The sequence below is a fragment of the Ursus arctos genome, unplaced genomic scaffold (genome assembly GCF_023065955.2).
Source record: "Ursus arctos isolate Adak ecotype North America unplaced genomic scaffold, UrsArc2.0 scaffold_5, whole genome shotgun sequence".
NCBI classification, from domain to species: domain Eukaryota; kingdom Metazoa; phylum Chordata; class Mammalia; order Carnivora; family Ursidae; genus Ursus; species Ursus arctos.
Genome location: NW_026623067.1, coordinates 78,838,515 through 78,857,954, shown reverse-complemented (window position 1 = coordinate 78,857,954; position 19,440 = coordinate 78,838,515). Strand labels below are relative to the sequence as shown.

The following is a 19,440-nucleotide window of genomic DNA, read 5'->3' as shown; positions in this document are numbered from 1 at the left end:
ATTTTTTTTTAATTATCAAACAATGTTTAGGGGTTTTAGTGATTTGATACTACCACAACTGAAATCATTTCTTTGTCTAGACTGGAAGACACTAGAAGGCATTGCTTTATTATCATTTAAGTTTTTTTATATTTTACTTCTTCACAGTCACTTTTGATATTGGTGTTGTGTCATTCACTACTTATGAAGCCAAACTTGAATAGCTTAATTTCCCACTGTAAAAATATCTTCAGAGTGCATGCTTTGGGTCACCTGAATAGCTGATACATTGTATTTGAGGAATTTTTGTATACTTTGTAGTTAAATATACTGTTACTGAGAAAGGAAAGAAATCTAAGAGTACTGTAATGTTTAATAACACTAGATGCTAAATATATGTGTATATTTGAAAGAAATTTGTAACCTCATACTTTGTATTATTATTTTGAATGGAGGGATTTTTTTTTTCATGTATATATTTAGAACTCATTACCAGGCAAATGAAATCCTTGCTGTGGTGTAGGTATAAAAAATATTATTTGCGGGGTGCCTGGGTGGCACAGCGGTTAAGCGCCTGCCTTCGGCTCAGGGCGTGATCCCGGCGTTACGGGATCGAGCCCCACATCGGGCTCCTCCGCTGTGAGCCTGCTTCTTCCTCTCCCACTCCTCCTGCTTGTGTTCCCTCTCTCACTGGCTGTCTCTATCTCTGTCAAATAAATAAATAAAATCTTTTAAAAAAAAAAAAATATTATTTGCATTCTTGGTTGTTTATTCCTACAAATTTTAACAATTGTAACTTGCCAGTAAATTATATGTATTTCTTTAAATGAATAAGCCTTTTATAGGCAATAAATTTCTCATATTATTTATTAAAGATAACCTGAAAAAATTCATTTCTTTTCAGATTCTTCCAGATGATCCTGATAAAAAACCACAAGCAAAGCAGTTGCAGACACGCGCAGACTACCTCATCAAATTACTTAGTAGAGATCTTGCAAAAAAAGAAGCTCAGAGACTTTCTGGTGCAGTAAGTTAAAATTCAGATGCTTAAAGAGCAATTTACTTTTCAGTAAGATAAATTTAGTTTACTGATAGCCCTAGACATCTGAGGCTAACATGACCTTATAAGTGTGTTTTTCTGTAACTTGGTAACTTTAACTTGCATATGGTGACACTTTGCCTTAAGTTATTTCGCATTCCTGTTAAAACTGGTAAGTCCTATCTTTCAGAAGTGGGATCCTGTTTGTTTGGGTTTTTTTCCTAGTGTTTGCATAGGTACTGGGGGCAACTTGTTTAGAGTGGTGTACTTTTTAAGAAGTCAATCCTCTATTTCTGTTTTATTTGGTGGTATTGGAGAGCTGAAGGTGCAGTGTAAAGATCACTGAGCTTATTTATGAGGGGGGTCCAAAAAAGTAGGAACAATATGGTGAAGAAGAGGTGATTAGAAACTAACAGCCTTTAACCATTTGCATTATAACCACAGTGTCAGTAACTACCTATGTACCAATAAAAATATTTCTAATGCTATCTCTGGTAGGACCAAATTTAGTTTAAGATAATAGTAATTTAGGAAGGTGAAAAACCTTCCTTCTGTTTCTTTCAGCTTCCACTTTTCTCTAATCCTTTTTTAAAAAAATAATTATAGTTAATATCTGTTATTCATAATAGTACTTGATTCATTAAGTTATATCACTTTTGTTGACTTTCTAAGATTGGTGTAGCTTACTTATTACCATTAGACTAAGGGTTGCATAGGAATATGTGTTCTTTTAGCTTTTTAGATTTAGTATTTAAGAAGTTTTTTTTTGGCTGAATCTGTGGAGTTGGTTAGAATAAAAATAATTATTTTTAGGGAGGGTCAAAGAGGAGAAAAGCAAGAGCTAAGAAGAATAAAGCAATGAAGTCTATAAAAGTGAAAGAAGAAATAAAGAGTGACTCCTCGCCCCTGCCTTCAGAGAAGTCTGATGAAGATGATGACAAGGTAAGAATGTGTTTTAGAAAAACAGACTTTTATATTAGAAAGGGACATAGGATGTTTTAGTACACTTGACATTTAAAATTTGAACTAAGACCTGAAATTTTATTTTTCAGTACTGAAATTCCTTTTTTTGTAGTTCATCAAATAGTCTCATGTATGGGACAGAATTCTGCCCATCTAATAGAATATCACTAAGAGGAATAGAGCAAAGGTCCTTCCTTTTCAAACGTTTGCCATTTAAATGAGGTTCTGTTTCCTTTAATTTTATCTTGAATTTTGAATGGGACTGGCTTACTTTAGTTTTTATAGGAAGGTGAACATTGCATGTATCATTATTAATGGGATTCTGGGTTATTTCTTTCTGAATCCACATACATGCAATCCATAGTCGTGCAAAGAAAAGAAATTAGTCTTTGTCAAGATTTGGTTAGTAATACATTGGCCGTACTTGCACTTTTCAGGATGAGATCACTTCTGTGAAACATCCAAATAAAAAAATTAAAACAGAAAGAGACAGTGAAGAAAGACCTGAGCCAGATGTTTTTATAAAGAAGGAATCAGAAGAAAAGAGGGAAGCAAAAGAAAAAGAGAATAAAAGAGAACTTAAAAGGGAGATAAAAGAAAAAGAGGATAAGAAAGATATAAAGGAAAAAGATTTTAAAGAGAAAAGAGAAAACAAAGTAAAAGAAGCTATACAGAAAGAAAAAGACATAAAGGAAGAAAAGGTATGCAAATCATAATGTAACACTTAGAAAGTGACACAATCAGCATATTTACATTTTAGGAAAATAAATTGCCTATCAGTCTGAATAACTGAGTTCTTTAAAAATACATGTGGGTATCTAGAAAAGGAGAAAAATAGGTTTGAATCTTTTTTTTTTTTTAATGCTTTACGTATAGGGTAACATTACAGAGTAGATTTAGTTTTGGTTTCCTAGAAAGATAAAACAGTATGGAATGTGAACAAACCATTGTAGAATAAAGTGAGACATTAATTGTTTTCTGGAAGTGTTCATCGTTTCACCTTTGTTTTTGTTGGATTTTTGTTTTTATTTTCTTTTTTTCTTTAGTTGAGCGAATCCAAGTCTGATAGCAAGGAAAGATCCAAGAAATCTTCAGTGTCAGATGCTCCAGTTCATATAACCGCAAGTGGTGAACCAGTTCCCATATCTGAAGAATCTGAAGAGCTAGATCAGAAGACGTTCAGCATTGTAAGTAGTAGACTTGCTGGTTATTAGTAAGAATTCATACAATATTTTAATTGACAATTTTATCTTTTAGAGCTTTTAATTTAGAAGTGTATTTGAATTGGGTAGTACTGCAGTTCAGGTTGATAAAGGCAATAGATTTAAATTTTGAAAGTTATCTTAAATTTAGAATTAACTTGGAAAAACTTTTTAATAAATTAAAGACTTTAAGGAGAGGCATTTAGGGACTACTTGGAGCAAACATTTTTCCCTTCAGCTTTAGAATTGTAAACTTCTCTGTTCCTGAACCTTTTATCTATGTAACATTGCTTCTTATCTACTGTGAAGGACTAGCTTTTTTTCCAGTCTTTTGTAGACCAGTACAGAAAGTACAATAAAAACAAAGAGTGAAAATATTTCATTAGAAAAGTGTAAATAAGGGGAAAAAATGTAAAATGTAAGCCCCGTTATATTACTAGATTCAGTAGACATAAAATTGCACTGTCAAATTGATATAAGGGTTTCTAAAATTTCTGTACCTTTTCCCCCTTGTGGACTAGTGTGGGTTCATAGGCCACTTTAAGTAACACTGGTCTAAAAAATAATGGTTTTACATGCTGTCATCCTTTTATGTTCATCGAAGTCAGGGAGTATCTATCTTGGCCTTTTTTCAAATGAGTTATTTACTGGATATAATCAGGAACCCAAAATAGTCTCAACTGTGAAATTAATTGTGATACAAATTTTGAGGAAAACTTTATAGTGAAGTTGCAGTGTGGGGAAGCAGTTATGTATAGCAATTGAATGTACTGGCTCTGGAGCCAGAGTGCTGCTGTTAGGAAAGTAAGTATGATGATCAGAAGAGTTGACACATGGAAAGTTTTCAGCTAGTGCTTGCTCTAAAGACTGGTAGTGGTTGCGGTGGATGTTGTTATTGAATATAGACATGCCAGCAGATTGATTTTGATAAAGGACTAAAAAATCCAGATGCTGAGCAAAATCAGGAAGGAGTAGTAATGTTATTAGAGAAAAAAGACTGAATGATATGAGACAGGTACCAGTTATTCTTCAAAAAGAGATATGTCATTATTGGTAGCACCTAAAGGGAAAATTTATAGTCTGATATAAATGTATCTTATTTATATACAGTTACAGTGTGCACAAATACATGTAAATATATATATTCATATAAGAATATTTCCTCTTGGGGGCGCCTAGGTGGCTCAGTTGGTTAAGTTTGGACTCTTGATTTGGCTCAGGTCATGATCTCAGGGTCGTGAGATAGAGCTGCGCGTTGGGCTCTACACTGAGCATGGAGCCTGCTTAAGATTCTTTCCCTCTCCCTCCCCCTCTGCCTCTCCCTTGCACACGTGCACGCACGCTCTCTCTCCAAAAAGATACATAAAATCTTTAAAAAAAATTTCCTCTTTATAATCTCTAGACTCTGAATCTTTTTGCTGTTTGGGTTTGTAATGTTAAGTCAGTTTTATTGCTAGTATTAATCAAATGCTATACTTGAAAGATGGAAACTTTCACTTCTAAAATCATGTTTTTGTTTTACCTCCTACACCATTCTAGATACCCAGGTTACGTTCTTGTCCCATTTTCTTCTACTTCATACCCTAACTAGAGAATGTTGATCTATGAACCCATTTATTCGTTCCTGCTAATTCCATGGCATGCCCTAATAATAGCTTCAAATATTTTTCATGCTCTTTAAGTATAATAGTTCCTGCCGCAGTTTTTTTTTCCTCCTTCTCACTTTTGGCTGTTTACATCCCTCCAATCCCTAAGAATGTTGGGGACAGTCAGAATAAGCTACAGTCTTGTTCCCGTCTTCCATCTTATTTACTTGAACATGTCTCTGGACTTTTCATTTTTATCTTTTCAGGTTTACATGCTGGGATCCCTTAGCATCTTTTTAAAGTTAACCTTTCTCTTTGTGACCTCATTCTTAATCTAGCCTCTCTATCCATTTTCTGTTGAATTTTTTTAAAAAAACCTCTCTATTGAGTGGGAATAGGGAGGTGGTGGTGTGTTTTTGCTTATCTGAAGTGAAGACTGAACTCTCTTGAACTGTTTCCCTTACTCTGCCTGTTCATTACTGAATTAGGTGAAATTGTACCTCTTGCCACCTTTCTTTGCCTACGTTTCCTCCTTAGCCTTCTGACTTGTTCATATACCTGCTGAAATGGAAAACTTCCTATTGTCCCCAATGCATAAGTTTCTTCTCCATTACCTTTCATGATTGATCTTAAAATCGCTTGTATTATGGAGATGAAGAATGGAATAGTTTTAAACATGGACTTTGGACCCAGACTTTCTGAGCTTGCATGATTGGGATTTTATTTGGGAATAGCTCTGATTATTAAATTCAGTGGCCTTTCTTGGTCGTCATTTTCCATCACATCTTTGCCTAATTGGACACCTCTTGATTTTCTTTGTGCCTTACTGATTTGTCTCCTAAATGTCATTTATAATTTAACAGTTAAGAAAGAGTACAACTTTTGAGGTCAAAACTGGGTTTGACTGATGTCATTTCACTATAAGCCTCTGTTTCTTTGATAAAATAAATAGTGTTGCAAAGGTCTACTACCAGAATCAAATGAGGTGCCTTTACCCAACACATAGCTTCTGGTACCTAGTAAGTGCTTTATAAACATTTGTTATCATTGCTCCAATTCCCAACTTCAGGCCTTGGCCTTAGCACAGACTGTAGTCACAAATTCCTCTTTTTTCTTTGCCGCTGTCAGTCAATGAGCAAGTCATACTGGCTTTTCCATACTACTACAAGCTATAGCCATCTCTGCCCTCGAACATTTCAATAGCTTCTAGCTATTTTTCACTGCTCCCACTCTTGTGCTTATACCCTTTCCGTTCCTCAGGGCATACTCCACACAGCAACCATAGTGATAATGACTGTTACAGAGAGGCTAAAGTCACCCCCTCTTATTTTTTTGCTTCAAATCCTTGAGTGGCTTTCCCTCACTCAAGATGAAAGATTCATGATAATAGGCTAAAAGGTATTGTATCTAGCTCATTACTCCCATCATCTCTTGCTACTTCCCTCACTCAGTAGGTTCCAACCACGCTGGCATTTATACTGTTCCTTTGAACATACAAGTTTTAGAACATATGTACTTGTTCTTCCCTCTGTTCAAAATGGCTTATTCCCTCATTTTCTTAAGATATATGCTCAAACATCACTCTTCTCTGAAGTCTTACATGAAGTAGAAATCTCTCTACTTTTTCTCCTTTATTTTTCTTCATCACAGTTGTCACCATCCAACACACTGCATCTTGTTTATTTATTGGCTCTTTTCTCCTACTAGAGTACAGGTTCTGCAAAGGCAAGATCTCTTTTATTTACTGCTCTATTTCCTGGGTCTGGGACGATTCTTAGAGCATGGTATGCACTCAAATTATATACGTTGAATGAATCATTTTCTAGCAGAATATAAACTACCAAAATTGAGCAAGAAGCAGGAAATGTAGAGAACAGATAGTAATGCTAAAAATAAGAAAGGAAAAGATTTTCCCTTTTTAAAAAAAGACATCAGGCCTGGCTGAGTTCTAATTTTAACTAAAAAGCATGTAATTCTAATATTTAAATTATTCCTGACAGAAGATGGATAACTTCCAAGCGATATGGACAAATAGGTCACTACAACAGAATAAAATACTCAGAAACGATTCCACACATATATAGACACTTAATAAGACTGGCCCTTGCACAGCAGTGATATGAGGATCTCTTCTTGAAAGAAATGACGTTGGATCAGCTAAATATATTGTCTGTGGTTGATCCATCCGTAACATTCCTGGAACTAACCCAACTTTGCTACTTGAGGATGTAATTATTGTTCATTTTAAATTTGTTTTGCATTTGTATACATAAATTTATGTATAGTTTGCTTTTTTAGTAATATTCTTATTTTAGTTCTGGTTTAAGGTTATAGCTTTTATTATACATGTTGGACTTTAACTGAATCATATAGTTTTTGATATATCATCCTTTTATTGGCATGTCGGTGATACATAGACCAAGGAAAAGATTGGTCCCTATCAAGCATCCCCAGTTCCCTGACCAGCTAAAATATAAGAGCAAAATTCATTTAGCAGCTTTCTTTTGTCCCAAAGGTTTAGAAGAATAGACAGTTTATACTTAACAGCTATATTGATTTTAATAGCTTTGCCAGCATATTTTATTTTATGAAGATCCTTTTTTTTTTTAAAGATTTTATTTATTTATTTGACAGAGAGACAGCCAGCGAGAAAGGGAACACAAGCAGGGGAAGTGGGAGAGGAAGAAGCAGGCTCCCAGCAGAGCAGGGAGCCTGATGTGGGGCTTGATCTGGAACTCTGGAATCACGCCCTGAGCCAAAGGCAGACGCTTAACGACTGAGCCACCCAGGCGCCCCTGAAGATCCTTATTTTTTTTTTTTACATTTTATTTTATATTAGAGTGAATCTAGGATTAAGTTGTGTTCTGAGATATATTATTTTTTAGCATTCTTTGTTTAAGACTGCTTAGTGATGTGTTACATGGTATAAAATAACCATTTTTACAGAAGGAAATAAAGCCGAAGCTTTTACATACACAAGAATTGAATTTAAATGATAATGGAAAACCTTACTTTCTGAAGAAAATCTGAGAGAAAAAAACCCTGATATTTTAAGAGCTGCGAGGCAAGCTTTAATGCTTATTTTAGCATCAAACAGTGCTGTATTTACTCATACAGATATCGTTGAAGGAAGTGGATCTTTGTTGAATTCTTATTTTTAATGTATGTTCTTATTTTCCCATTTTAAAGTGTAAAGAAAGGATGAGGCCTGTCAAAGCAGCTTTGAAACAACTTGATAGGCCTGAAAAAGGCCTTTCAGAAAGAGAACAACTGGAGCATACTCGACAGTGTTTAATAAAAATTGGAGACCATATCACAGAATGTCTGAAAGAGTATACAAATCCTGAACAAATCAAGCAGTGGAGAAAGTAAGTGATGTACTTCTCAGGAAATGTTAAATTTGTAATTATGTAACCATCTGTTTGTGTCTTATATTTCAATTTATTTTTCTTATTCTGAAGTTTAGGTAACAAAATAATGTTTAAAGAGGTAATCTGAGGGTGATTGTTTTCATTTTTTTCCTTTAACTTTAAAGCTTTTTATTTGTGAATGATTGCTTAATTATACATCATGATAAACCACAGGTGGCACCTTGTCCTTTAAATACGAAATAGTGAAGGGGCGCCTGGGTGGCTCAGTCAGTTAAGCATCTGACTTCAGCTCAGGTCATGATCCCAGAATCCTGGGATTGAGCCTTGCGTTGGGCTCCATGCTCAGTAGGGAGTCTGCTTGTCCCTCTCCCTGTGGCCACTCTACCTGCCTGTGCTTGTGCGTGCTTGCTCTCTCAAATAATATGATAATCTTAAAAAAAGAAGTAGTGAAAACTGTTTCATTAAAATTCAGATTGCATTTTATTTTTAGAAATTTCTATAGTTCGCCAAATTTTTCTTAGTAATAACTTTAGAACTTGCAGTACCAAACAAATTTATTATTACATAAATTTAGCAATTCGTCTTCCAGGTATAAGTATACAACCTTGTAAAAATTAATATTCTCAAGCAGTGTAAAATGCAGACTTTTATTTTCCCCTCTATTTTAGAAGCAACAGCAGCACAGTTGATCTTAAAATTGTAAATCTGAGCTGCTATAATATTATACAAATCACTTAATGACTACCAGATTCAGATCAGTGTTAAGCCAAGCTACTAGACAAGTTAAGAATACTACAGAATGACCACAACCCAGTCATATCAGTTTATTAGTCTGCTGATTTCCTTGCTGTATGCAGTGCAGCTACACATCAAAGCAAAAACTGTAATAATGACATATTTCTGAAGGACTGATGATTACGCTAAAGATTCTATCCTTGTCCCCTTTCTTCTTCAACTCCACCAGGACCCATGTTAGAGGAGACAGAAAGTTGATTATGATCACTAGGCTTTTGAAAACAAATGAAACTGAGCTGTCATGTCTGAAGACACTGAAGCCATGCATGGACAATAATAATAGCCTGAAGTCATGTGCTTATAATGCCACGGAATGATTCCTGGAGTGGCATCAGGACATGCTTGGTCCCCATCTTGGCTAATTATTGGCTTTGTGATCTTGAACAGTTAGGGTATATCTCTGAGCCCACTAGTAATCATCTGCAAAAAAACATCATCTGTACTTGAAACCCTTTATAAACTATATATAAGGCACTGTATATTTTTCAGTTGAATGATAATGATAAGATGTTATTATGAGGAGGGGCGCCGGGGTGGTTCAGTCAGTTAAGCATCTGAGACTGGATTTTGGCTCAGGTTGTGATCTCAGGGTCCTGGGATCGAACCATCTCCCTCTGCTGCTCTGCCTGCTCGCTCTCTCACTTGCATGCTCTTTCTCTCTCTCTGTCTGAAATAAATAAGTAAATCTTACTTCAAGCTCTTTCAACTCATATGATGACCCCCAAACCATAGAACCATAGAACAAGTATACAGTAAAGTTCAATTATATATATATAAGGCTTAAGTGGAAATATAACCACATTCTCTTTCTATATTCAGGATCCAAAGTTAGTTTCTCTGTAAATGGCTCCCATACAGTTGCTCTTTAACACACTTTAGGACCCTTCTTAAACAAGCTTAATCCATATTATCTGATGGTATCTTTAGTCAGACTACTAACATAGCTTGTTTCTTTTATAGTAATATGAATCATAATATGAGTCCCTTCCTGATTTGTAAGTTTACATCTTTTTGGTTTCAGATTAGGATGGATTACTACTTTTCACTCTAAAAGATTATAAAAGGAAGGGATTTGGAAGAGAAGTAAAACTTAATGGTTAGTTTCATTTGGAGTCTTATCCATTATGGGGGCACCTCGTTGGCCCAGTTGTTGGAGTATGCAACTCTTGATCTTAGGGTTGTGAGTTCAGTGTTGGGCGTAGAGATTACTTAAAAAGAAAGAAAGATTGGAGTCTTCACCATATAAAGTTTTTAAAATACTAGAAATAATGTCCTTAGACTTTGTTCCATAGAAGGCTAATAAATATGTGTGTTTCTATGTAGTGGTTAGTGGTTCCATGAAAAAACTAAATATTTTTCACCAGACTAATTTACCTGTTTTTCTTCTAGAAACCTGTGGATTTTTGTATCTAAGTTTACGGAGTTTGATGCAAGAAAATTACATAAATTATATAAACATGCTATTAAAAAACGGCAGGAATCTCAGGTAAGTTAATGCATCATATTTTTTCCTTTAATTTATGTTACTAAAACTGAGACATTATTCTTTATAGAAGAATTCAATTAATAAATGTAGAACGAATGAAGGAAATATAAAATCACTGTTAGAGCATGATAAAAGTTGTAGGTAGGATCTTCTAGAGGAAGCTAAAATTGGCATAAAAATAAGATAATTGGCATAGTCTAAGAGTATCTCTTCCAAGATGTTTAATAACCACCTTAAACATGTGATCAAGGTTAACATCATGAACCCTTAGTACATGCATTAAGAAAGGTACATCACTTTTGTGGAATTCTTAGCAAAAATGCATAACCTTAGTTTGATCATGAGAAAAATATCAGACAAACCCCAACTGAAAGATGTTCTACAAAATAACTGTCCAGTACTCTACAAAAGTGTGAAGGTCATCGAAGACAAGAAAAATACTAAAAAGCTGTCCTAGATTGGAGGAAACTAAGAAAACATGAAAACTCAGTGTTATATGGAATACCCGATTGGATCTGGAGCAGAAAAAATATTTTATTGGAAAAATGTAAAATTTGAATAAAGTTTCTAGTTCAATTCATAGTATTATACCAATGTTAGTAATTACTCAGTTTTGATTATGCTGTGGTGTTATGTAAGATATTAACATTAGGAGAAGCTGGGTAAAAGGCATATGGGAACTCTGGGTACTGTTTTTTTCAGCTTTTCTGTAAGTCTAAAATTCAAAGTCAAATTTTTAAGAAAGTCATGGTGCAAATAGTCTGCTTTAAAAAAAAGGTATCTGGAAGTGATGCATTTATACACTCTAATATATGAGGACTTCTTTCAGCATCAGGATTTTCCTTTTAGGGCATGTTTTTTGTTTTTTGTTTTTTTTTCTTTTTCCTATTTTGTAAGGGTATTTGAAGCCACTTAAAAGATTCTTATGTATGTGCATTTATTTTAGCAAAATAATGACCAGAACAGCAACTTGAATGCTCAAGTGATTAGAAATCCAGGTAAGTGTTACTAATTGTTTTAGCGAATAAATTTAAAAATTGTTTTCCTCTTTCAGGTTTGTTTTATATACTATATACCCACATTTTCATTATCAAATCTGTTATCTTAAACAGTAATCCTTTTTAGCTTATTAACCTTTCCATAAATCAACCTTTTGTCAGTTTATAGAACTTACAGAATAATTGTTAAAGTGAATATATTTTTGAAAAATAATATTTCGAATAATAATGTATTCTATTGGTGCAAGTCTGTAGTCTGAGAAGACATTGGGCCTTAAATTTTTCAGTTGTATTTTTTTCACGTTTCAGAATACAGTAACCCTTTCGTAGGCCTTACTGTACTGCCTTTATAGACCATTTCTAAAGTCTTTGTTGGGCAACTGAATTTGTTTTTCTGGAGTTGAAGTAGGAGTTCTTATAATCTAGCAGCAAAGTTACTTTTGTTTACCATGTATTTTTTTTTTTTACGTCATTAACAAAAGCTGTATTCTTTCATCTAACAGATGTGGAAAGATTAAAAGAGAATACAAATCACGATGATAGCAGCAGGGATAGTTATTCATCTGATAGACACTTATCTCAGTATCATGATCATCATAAAGACCGACATCAGGGAGATTCTTACAAAAAGAGTGACTCTAGGAAAAGACCCTATTCTTCTTTTAGTAATGGTAAAGATCATCGTGACTGGGATCATTACAAGCAAGAAAGCAGGTAAACTGGACAATTAGTTTTGAAATTTTGCTTATTCAGGTTTTTTTTTTTTAATTTACAGTACTTGACCTTATCAGTTAATTCAGTATTCAGGTAATCATAACAAATCTTAAGTGAAATAAAGGTGTTTGTTTATAAATAAAAAAAACCCTGATACATTGTACTTTTTGCTAATACTGAGAACTGAATTTCTATAAAATGTTTTTTTTTTAATTCTAAATTTGAGATCAAAGTGTGTAGTAAGAGATGAAAGTGTAGGGAATTCTATAATAAGTCATAGGATTCATTTTTGTTAGTTTTAGGAGAATATTGACTCAAATATTCTTCAAAATACAGTAATAGAGTAAAATAAAAACTCAATGGAATATGACTGAAATTTGGTGGGCGGAGTTCTCTGTTCAATTCCATTAAAAAAACACATAGGGAAAAAATTAACTGATGTGAAAACACTTTATTGAGTTTAAACTTTTGTCTGTTGTGATTTGAAGCCTTTGAGTAGTAAACAACCTAATATAATAATAACAAAGTACATTTTACTTGGTAAAGGAATATTTTCATCAGTTAATGATAATTATGAAAAGCAAAAGAAAAAACAGAATAAAGATCAGAAATAAATCAGTAGATTTTCTTTGCATTTTAGTTGTGCTCACTGCAATAATTTCTTCTCTGTAATATAAGCACTGTCATTTTATAAATACATCAATTGTAGAATGGCTCTTACAATTAGAAAAGGGCACACAAAACGAAAAGCTGTATTTGAAATAGTAAATTTTAATAATTTCACAAGCTTATAGAACATAATTTATATTATTTATAACAATGACCTTTCCCCAACTAATGAAAATCCCCTTCTGGCAAATTAGTTCACAGACTGCATTTTAGAGGTTTTTATTTTTTTTTCTGCTTAGAGGTTCATAAGGCTCTGGTTTCAAGGGTATTCTAGATTGTTATCTTAATCCCCACTTCCAGATATTAAGATGCATTAGTACAATTGTTGCATAGAACAAAAAGTAGCAACCAATTGAAAAATGGGCATGTGAGCTAAGTGAAATAACTCAGAGAAATACAAATAAAATATTTCACTTGTGTCTGAAATCTTTAAAAAAAAAAAAAAAAAAAACAACGAACAAGGAGAAAAGAAGACTCATAAATACAGAGAACAAACTGATGGTTGCCAGGAGGGAGGGAAATGAGGGGGATAGGTGAAATAGGTAAAGGGGATTAAGAAGTACAGACTTCCAGTTTTAAATAAGTCATGGGGATATAAAGTACAGCTTAGGTATATAGTCAGCATTGTAATAACTTTGTATCGGTGACAGAGATGGTAATTACACTTAAGCATGGTGAGCATTTCATAATGTGTATAATTTCAAAATCTCTGTGTTGTATACCTGAAAACTAATGTGATACTGTATATCAATTATGCTTTAACTAAAAATTAAATTGTATTAAATAGTAAAAAAATAATTAAATAATAAAATGGGCGTGTAAAATTAGATGCTGCCTGAAGTGTTCTGTATGGTTCACTTTTGGTTTTGTGAATTGAATGATTTTTCCAGAGAGGCATGCAGATAGGTCCAATGACTGAAGCTCACTTAGGAAGTTTTTGTAGTGAAACACAGAGCTTATACACATTAAAAGGATGCCTTAAAGTATTTTTGTGTTTTATTTTTTAATAATTGTTTTATTTGGAAGTGTTTAATTTGCATTATTAATTTAATCTCTAATTTATCTTTTATTAGGTATTACAGTGATAGAGAGAAACACAGAAAACTGGATGATCACAGGAGTAGAGATCACAGGTCAAATTTGGAAGGAGGTTTAAAGGATAGATCTCATTCTGATCATCGTTCTCATTCAGATCATCGGTTACATTCAGACCATCGGGCAAGTTCTGAATATACACACCATAAATCGTCCAGGGATTATAGGTATCACTCAGATTGGCAAATGGACCACAGAGCTTCCAGTAGTGGCCCCAGATCACCACTAGATCAGAGATCTCCTTATGGCTCCAGATCTCCATTTGAACACTCAATTGAACACAAAAGTACACCCGAGCATACCTGGAGTAGTCGGAAAACATAACAAAAACTGATACTTCGTCTTTCTGGACTTTTCTTTTAGCCATATATCATAAACCAACACAGTAATTGCCTTACATGACTTGAAAGATATAAACAGATCTTCTATCAGTAGCAGTATTGTTACTTCTTTCCAGGATGCAAGGTCTATTATCCCAACAGAAGAGAAAATATTTTTATATTTAAGGATTATGCTGCACTGTACTACAAATACTGTAGTACTTTTTTTTTTCTTTTTTAAAGAAATGGAAAATGTTTACTATTACAGGGACCTCAACACTGCCCTTCCATATAGGCTGGATAAAACTGTTTTTAAGTCAGTGATTTTAGACTGACCTCCATTTAAATTATGTTTGTATATGAACTTTACTCTGACCTGTGATCATGTTTCAGGAAGGAATGAAAGAGAGTTCTTTTCTTAATAAAGAAAAAACACTCAAGGACTTTGTTCACTTTCCAAAGCTACTTGTTTACATTGTACACTGCGACCACCTTGCCGCTTTTCATCACAAGCTTGAATATTTAAATTCTGTACTTATATCTGTAAAATAGCCAGGAATTTCCTGTTTGTGATCTATTATTATGCCTTTTTACACACACACACACACACACACACACACACACACACACACGCAAATGGCTGTAAATTATTGTAAATGGATTAAATGAGCTTTCCTTACTTCCTTTCCCTTCTCAGGCTTTTTTTGACTGTTCCTTTCCCTACCAACTCAGGCCTTCTTATCATTTAAAAATATCAGTGTAATAACACTTTTTAATGATTTGTCTTGATGGAATCATTGTTTAGAATGTAAAAAATGGGGAAAGGGGCCACCTAATTCCATTAGTCCTCTTTTTATATTGACTATTTTATTAGATACATGTTATTTCTTTTTTTTTTTTCTTTTTTAGTAAATATTGTGTTTGTAGTAACAAAATGCTGAGATAATATGTAAAATCTAAACTGCATGCTCTGGAAACATTTTTTTCAGATGCATTTGGTTTAAAAGGGTAGGTGTATGAACACTTTTCAGAATCCAAAATGGCCAAAAGTTATTGTAAATCCATTTGTTTTCCCTTTTCATGTGGGCAATAATGTCAAATGTGCTATGCAGCCAGGTAACATTTTAGATAAACTTGATTGACTTTTAATATAAACTGTTACAATGCACACTGATTGTATATAAAAACCTTATATATGACAAATTAAATTTAAGAAAAAGGATACGTGGGCTCCTGTAATTTTCTGCTGCATTCTTATTCCCTTAAGCACTTAACTTTTTTTTTTAAGTAGTAACATTTAGCTACCAGGAAAAAGGTATTTTGGTAAGCAGTTAACTTGTTAATGTGTGGCACTACAACTAAATCTATTTTGAAGACTATATGAAGTAAAATTTAGATCATAGAAATCTTTGTTGGACTCTTGTTGGTTTCCTGCAGATTTTATTTTAGAATGCCTTATATTTATTCACAGATTTTTATTTTGTTATATTCAGTGGGAGTTTTTGAATCATGTGGCATACACTCATGAATGTGTGCTGTGCTGTAGCGAATTTGAATCTTAACTTTGACAAATATAAGTATATTGGTATATGGCTATAATATTCTTAAATGTGTCCCTGTTGATTAACTGTGGGAGCAAGCTACAGAAATTTGTCCATAGATGGATGTATTTTTTAAACATTTTCCTGTTATCCATTTAGGTCTAAAATTTTATGTGTACAAAAGAAACTTTCCTTCTCCCCACTCCCCGCCCCTCTTTTTTTTTTTTTTTTTTTGAGTAGTGATACCTCTTTTAGTTACCCTGAAGAATAATAATCTGTTTTTTCCTGGCATATCAGATAACATAGGAAGAATAACTCAATTTTTAAACATTAATTTATAATTAAATATAAAAGTGATAAAACAGTTTAGTGCCGGTACACATTTTTAAGCATTTCCACTTTTTTCCACATTTAGTATAAATGATTATTCCACAAGTTAGCATTTAACAAAAAAAATGTAATACTTAATGAAATTATAATATTAACACAGTAAACAGCACAGTAAACAGATCAGGGTTGGCATTTTTAATTTATCTTTTTGTAGCTGGGATATTTGCCTTATATCCTATTGTACAGATTTCATAGAGGAACAATATCACATTTTGAGGCAGTGGAATAGGCTCTAATTTCTTAACAATGCCACATTTAGTTGAATATTTCAGTCACCTAATTAGTTGAGTTGAATGAAATATCTAAAACTGTATGTAACATTAATTGATGGAAAATATGTTCATTATTTGTAAGAAGTCAGTAATCCTGTAGAAGAGGAATAAGCCATAAACTTATTAAGACACAATGGAGAAGAACATTAGTGCATAGATACAACAGGGAACATTCTCTATAAAATATGCTTAAATTTTGTCTTTTACATGCTCATTCTGTTTAAATTTTCAAGGGTGAGAGATTATGCATAGTACTGTACCAGTTAACCCTCCACTTTAATAATATACAATAAATGATTCTTATTAAAAGCAATGGCCTGTTTGCTTATAAAGAACATATTCTTTGTTTAGGATATGTTAGAAAATAATTTCACACTGGAAAGCTGTGGAAAACTGGAGTGAATGATTTGTTCATTAATTTCAGAGTGAGTGGCTTAATAAAACTTTTTAGTTGCATGAAACCATAGATTACATATATGATAATTTCTGTAATCCATTTTTGTAGTTAAATAATGAAAGCGTTGTATAGATACACTGATTGACACTGATTTCATTTCCATGAGATTTAAAGAATACACACTGGGGTAATTGGCATAATTCCTATCTTCGTTACTCTGTTTCTCACTAAATAATAATGGAGTTTTTATAGTTGTGATTTTTTTTGCAAGGACTGTAGTGATTTGGGGGTTGGGGGTAGGCGGTGGAAAGCAGCTGATTTTTAAATACGGGATTCTTTTGGACTTAACCAGCTTTATTTGAAATTGTAATGTGAACTCATAAATGTGGCTTGTTAAAATTTTAAGTAGTTCGTTACTTAGCAAATAATGCAAAAAGTATTTTTAAATGTTTCTAAATTGATATTTCAGCAAGTTAATATAAACAACTATCAAAACCATTACTTCAGTTCAAGACTCGATTTAAAAATACAAATCTATTACATATATTGTAGCACTTTATGCAAGATTTGTGATGAACATGTTAAGGGCAGACAACTAGGCAATAGTACAACAGTATCCTGAGACAAAATTATATCAAAAAAACTTCTGTGTTAAAATTAAGTCTTCTAAATTTAGACATTTAAAAAAAACAATTGAAATTATATTTTCTCCTGGCAATGACTGTAGTAATTGATTTTATGGATGCTTTATGCTAATTTTTTTTCTTCTTTTTTTGAGAACCTAATAGATTGATTTTATTACAGGAAATTTTTGGATTTTTTTTTTTTTAAGATTTTATTTATTTATTTGACAGAGAGAGACAGCCAGCAAGAGAGGGAACACAAACAGGGGGATTGGGAGAGGAAGAAGCAGGCTCCCAGCAGAGCAGGGAGCCCGATGAGGTGGTCGATCCCAGGACTCTGGGATCACGCCCTGAGTGGAAGGCAGATGCTTAACGACTGAGCCACCCAGGCATCCCTGGATTCTTTATAAAGAAAGACCTAAGGATAGGAAATATTAACTACATTAAAGAATGAAAGATAAGATTATTTGGTAAAGTAGGATTAAAAAATACTTTCCAGGAGTGCCTGGGTGGCACAGCGGTTAAGCGTCTGCCTTTGGCTCAGGGCATGATCCCGGCATTATGGGATCGAGCCCCATGTCAGGCTCCTCCGCTGTGAGCCTGCTTCTTCCTCTCCCACTCCCCCTGCTTGTGTACCCTCTCTCGCTGGCTGTCTCTATCTCTGTCGAATAAATAAATAAAATCTTTAAAAAAAAAATACTTTCCAGATATTTTCCAAATATCTATACAAATTTTTCAATGAGTATTCATGTGCCATATTTTCTATCCTAAAAGGCCATTAGACACTTTGTCCTTTAATAAAAAAAAATAAAAACTTAACCAATCTTTATATGAAACAAGATTGGTAGTTCAAACTCCCAAAAGAATTAAGATGCTTTTAATTCTATGTCCCAATCTACATTTGAGTCTTGATCTAAATATTAAGTTAAAATGGTTTAATTGTCCCCAAACAAAAGCTGAGCTCATAATGCTTCTCTTAAATGAACTGAGATATTGATGGCATTGATGCTGTATATTATCTGGCAGAAATGTGAATTGCATTGTAGTTTTATTATTGTAGACTGCTGTTAGGTTTCCAGTCTGTTGATGAGCTGTGAACTTGACCGGGCAGTCATTGTTTTTTTCCTCTTTTTACCTTTTAAAACTTTGCTTTGTCTCTGGTGTTCTTCAATTTCAGTATGCTGAGTTTAGGTGTGGTTTTGTTTATTAATTAATTTATTTATTTTGGATCTGGTCTTGCCTCTTGGCCAGTTCTTTCTACTTTCTGGAAACCTGTGGTATTACTATCATATTTTTGATTTCTGTCTTCCGTCTGACCAGCTTCACTGTTTCTCTTTTTCTTCCCATTTCTGTGCTGAGTATCTTCAGCTTCACCTACTCCCCTGAACTCATTTCCACTTAGATATCTAATAGGCATCTAATGTTAAAATAAGGAAAACCAGACTCAGCCCTTCTCCACCAATAACATTAAAAAAAAAAAACTGCCAATGTTCCATAGTTTTTGATAAATGAATGGACTTGGAATTCACAACTTTATAATATGTGGTACTTTACCCCTAGCTATTGCTATTCTTTCTGTCTGACTCACACTATTCCATTGTTTAGAATACCCCCAAAGAATACTTCTGGGACTTTGCATTGCTGGTCCCTCTGTCAAGAATGCCTTTATCCCTGATTTGTACAAAGCGTGTTCCCTTTATTCCTGATTTGTACAAAGCGTGTTCCCTCATTTAAATAATTCAAGTCAAGTCTCTAAACTGGTGCCCTGCCTCTATGAATCATTTTTGAATCCCTTTTCTTTTCTTTCTAGCACTCACCATTACTTGACTTTATTTTTTTCATTTGTTATTGACTGCCTCCTCATGAACATATAAGTCTGTTAGGGGAAAGATTTCATCTTATTCTCTGCTGTAACCCCAGCACTAAAACAACACCTCACATATCAGTTGCATTTTTTTTTTCATTATTTTGGTTCTGTCCCAGAAATGCTGTGTCCTGTA

At 33.6% G+C, this 19,440-nt stretch overlaps 1 protein-coding gene across 2 annotated transcripts in view; it reads left to right on the top strand.

Annotated features, from left to right (window-relative positions):
• The window catches only part of CHD1 (chromodomain helicase DNA binding protein 1), a 72,760-nt gene extending 56,030 nt beyond the window's left edge, over window positions 1-16,730 (top strand). Inside the window, exons 29-37 of one of the 2 annotated variants that reach the window (XM_026498564.4) lie at window positions 884-1,006; window positions 1,832-1,960; window positions 2,419-2,682; window positions 3,028-3,168; window positions 7,959-8,137; window positions 10,325-10,421; window positions 11,368-11,419; window positions 11,923-12,133; window positions 13,876-16,730. In XM_026498564.4, coding sequence (XP_026354349.2) covers window positions 884-1,006; window positions 1,832-1,960; window positions 2,419-2,682; window positions 3,028-3,168; window positions 7,959-8,137; window positions 10,325-10,421; window positions 11,368-11,419; window positions 11,923-12,133; window positions 13,876-14,221 — 1,542 coding nt within the window. In that variant the 3' untranslated portion in view covers window positions 14,222-16,730. The remainder of the gene's footprint in view (window positions 1-883; window positions 1,007-1,831; window positions 1,961-2,418; window positions 2,683-3,027; window positions 3,169-7,958; window positions 8,138-10,324; window positions 10,422-11,367; window positions 11,420-11,922; window positions 12,134-13,875) is intronic. The other variant, XM_026498565.4, reaches the window with a different exon arrangement.
• Window positions 16,731-19,440: the final 2,710 nt, after the last annotated feature.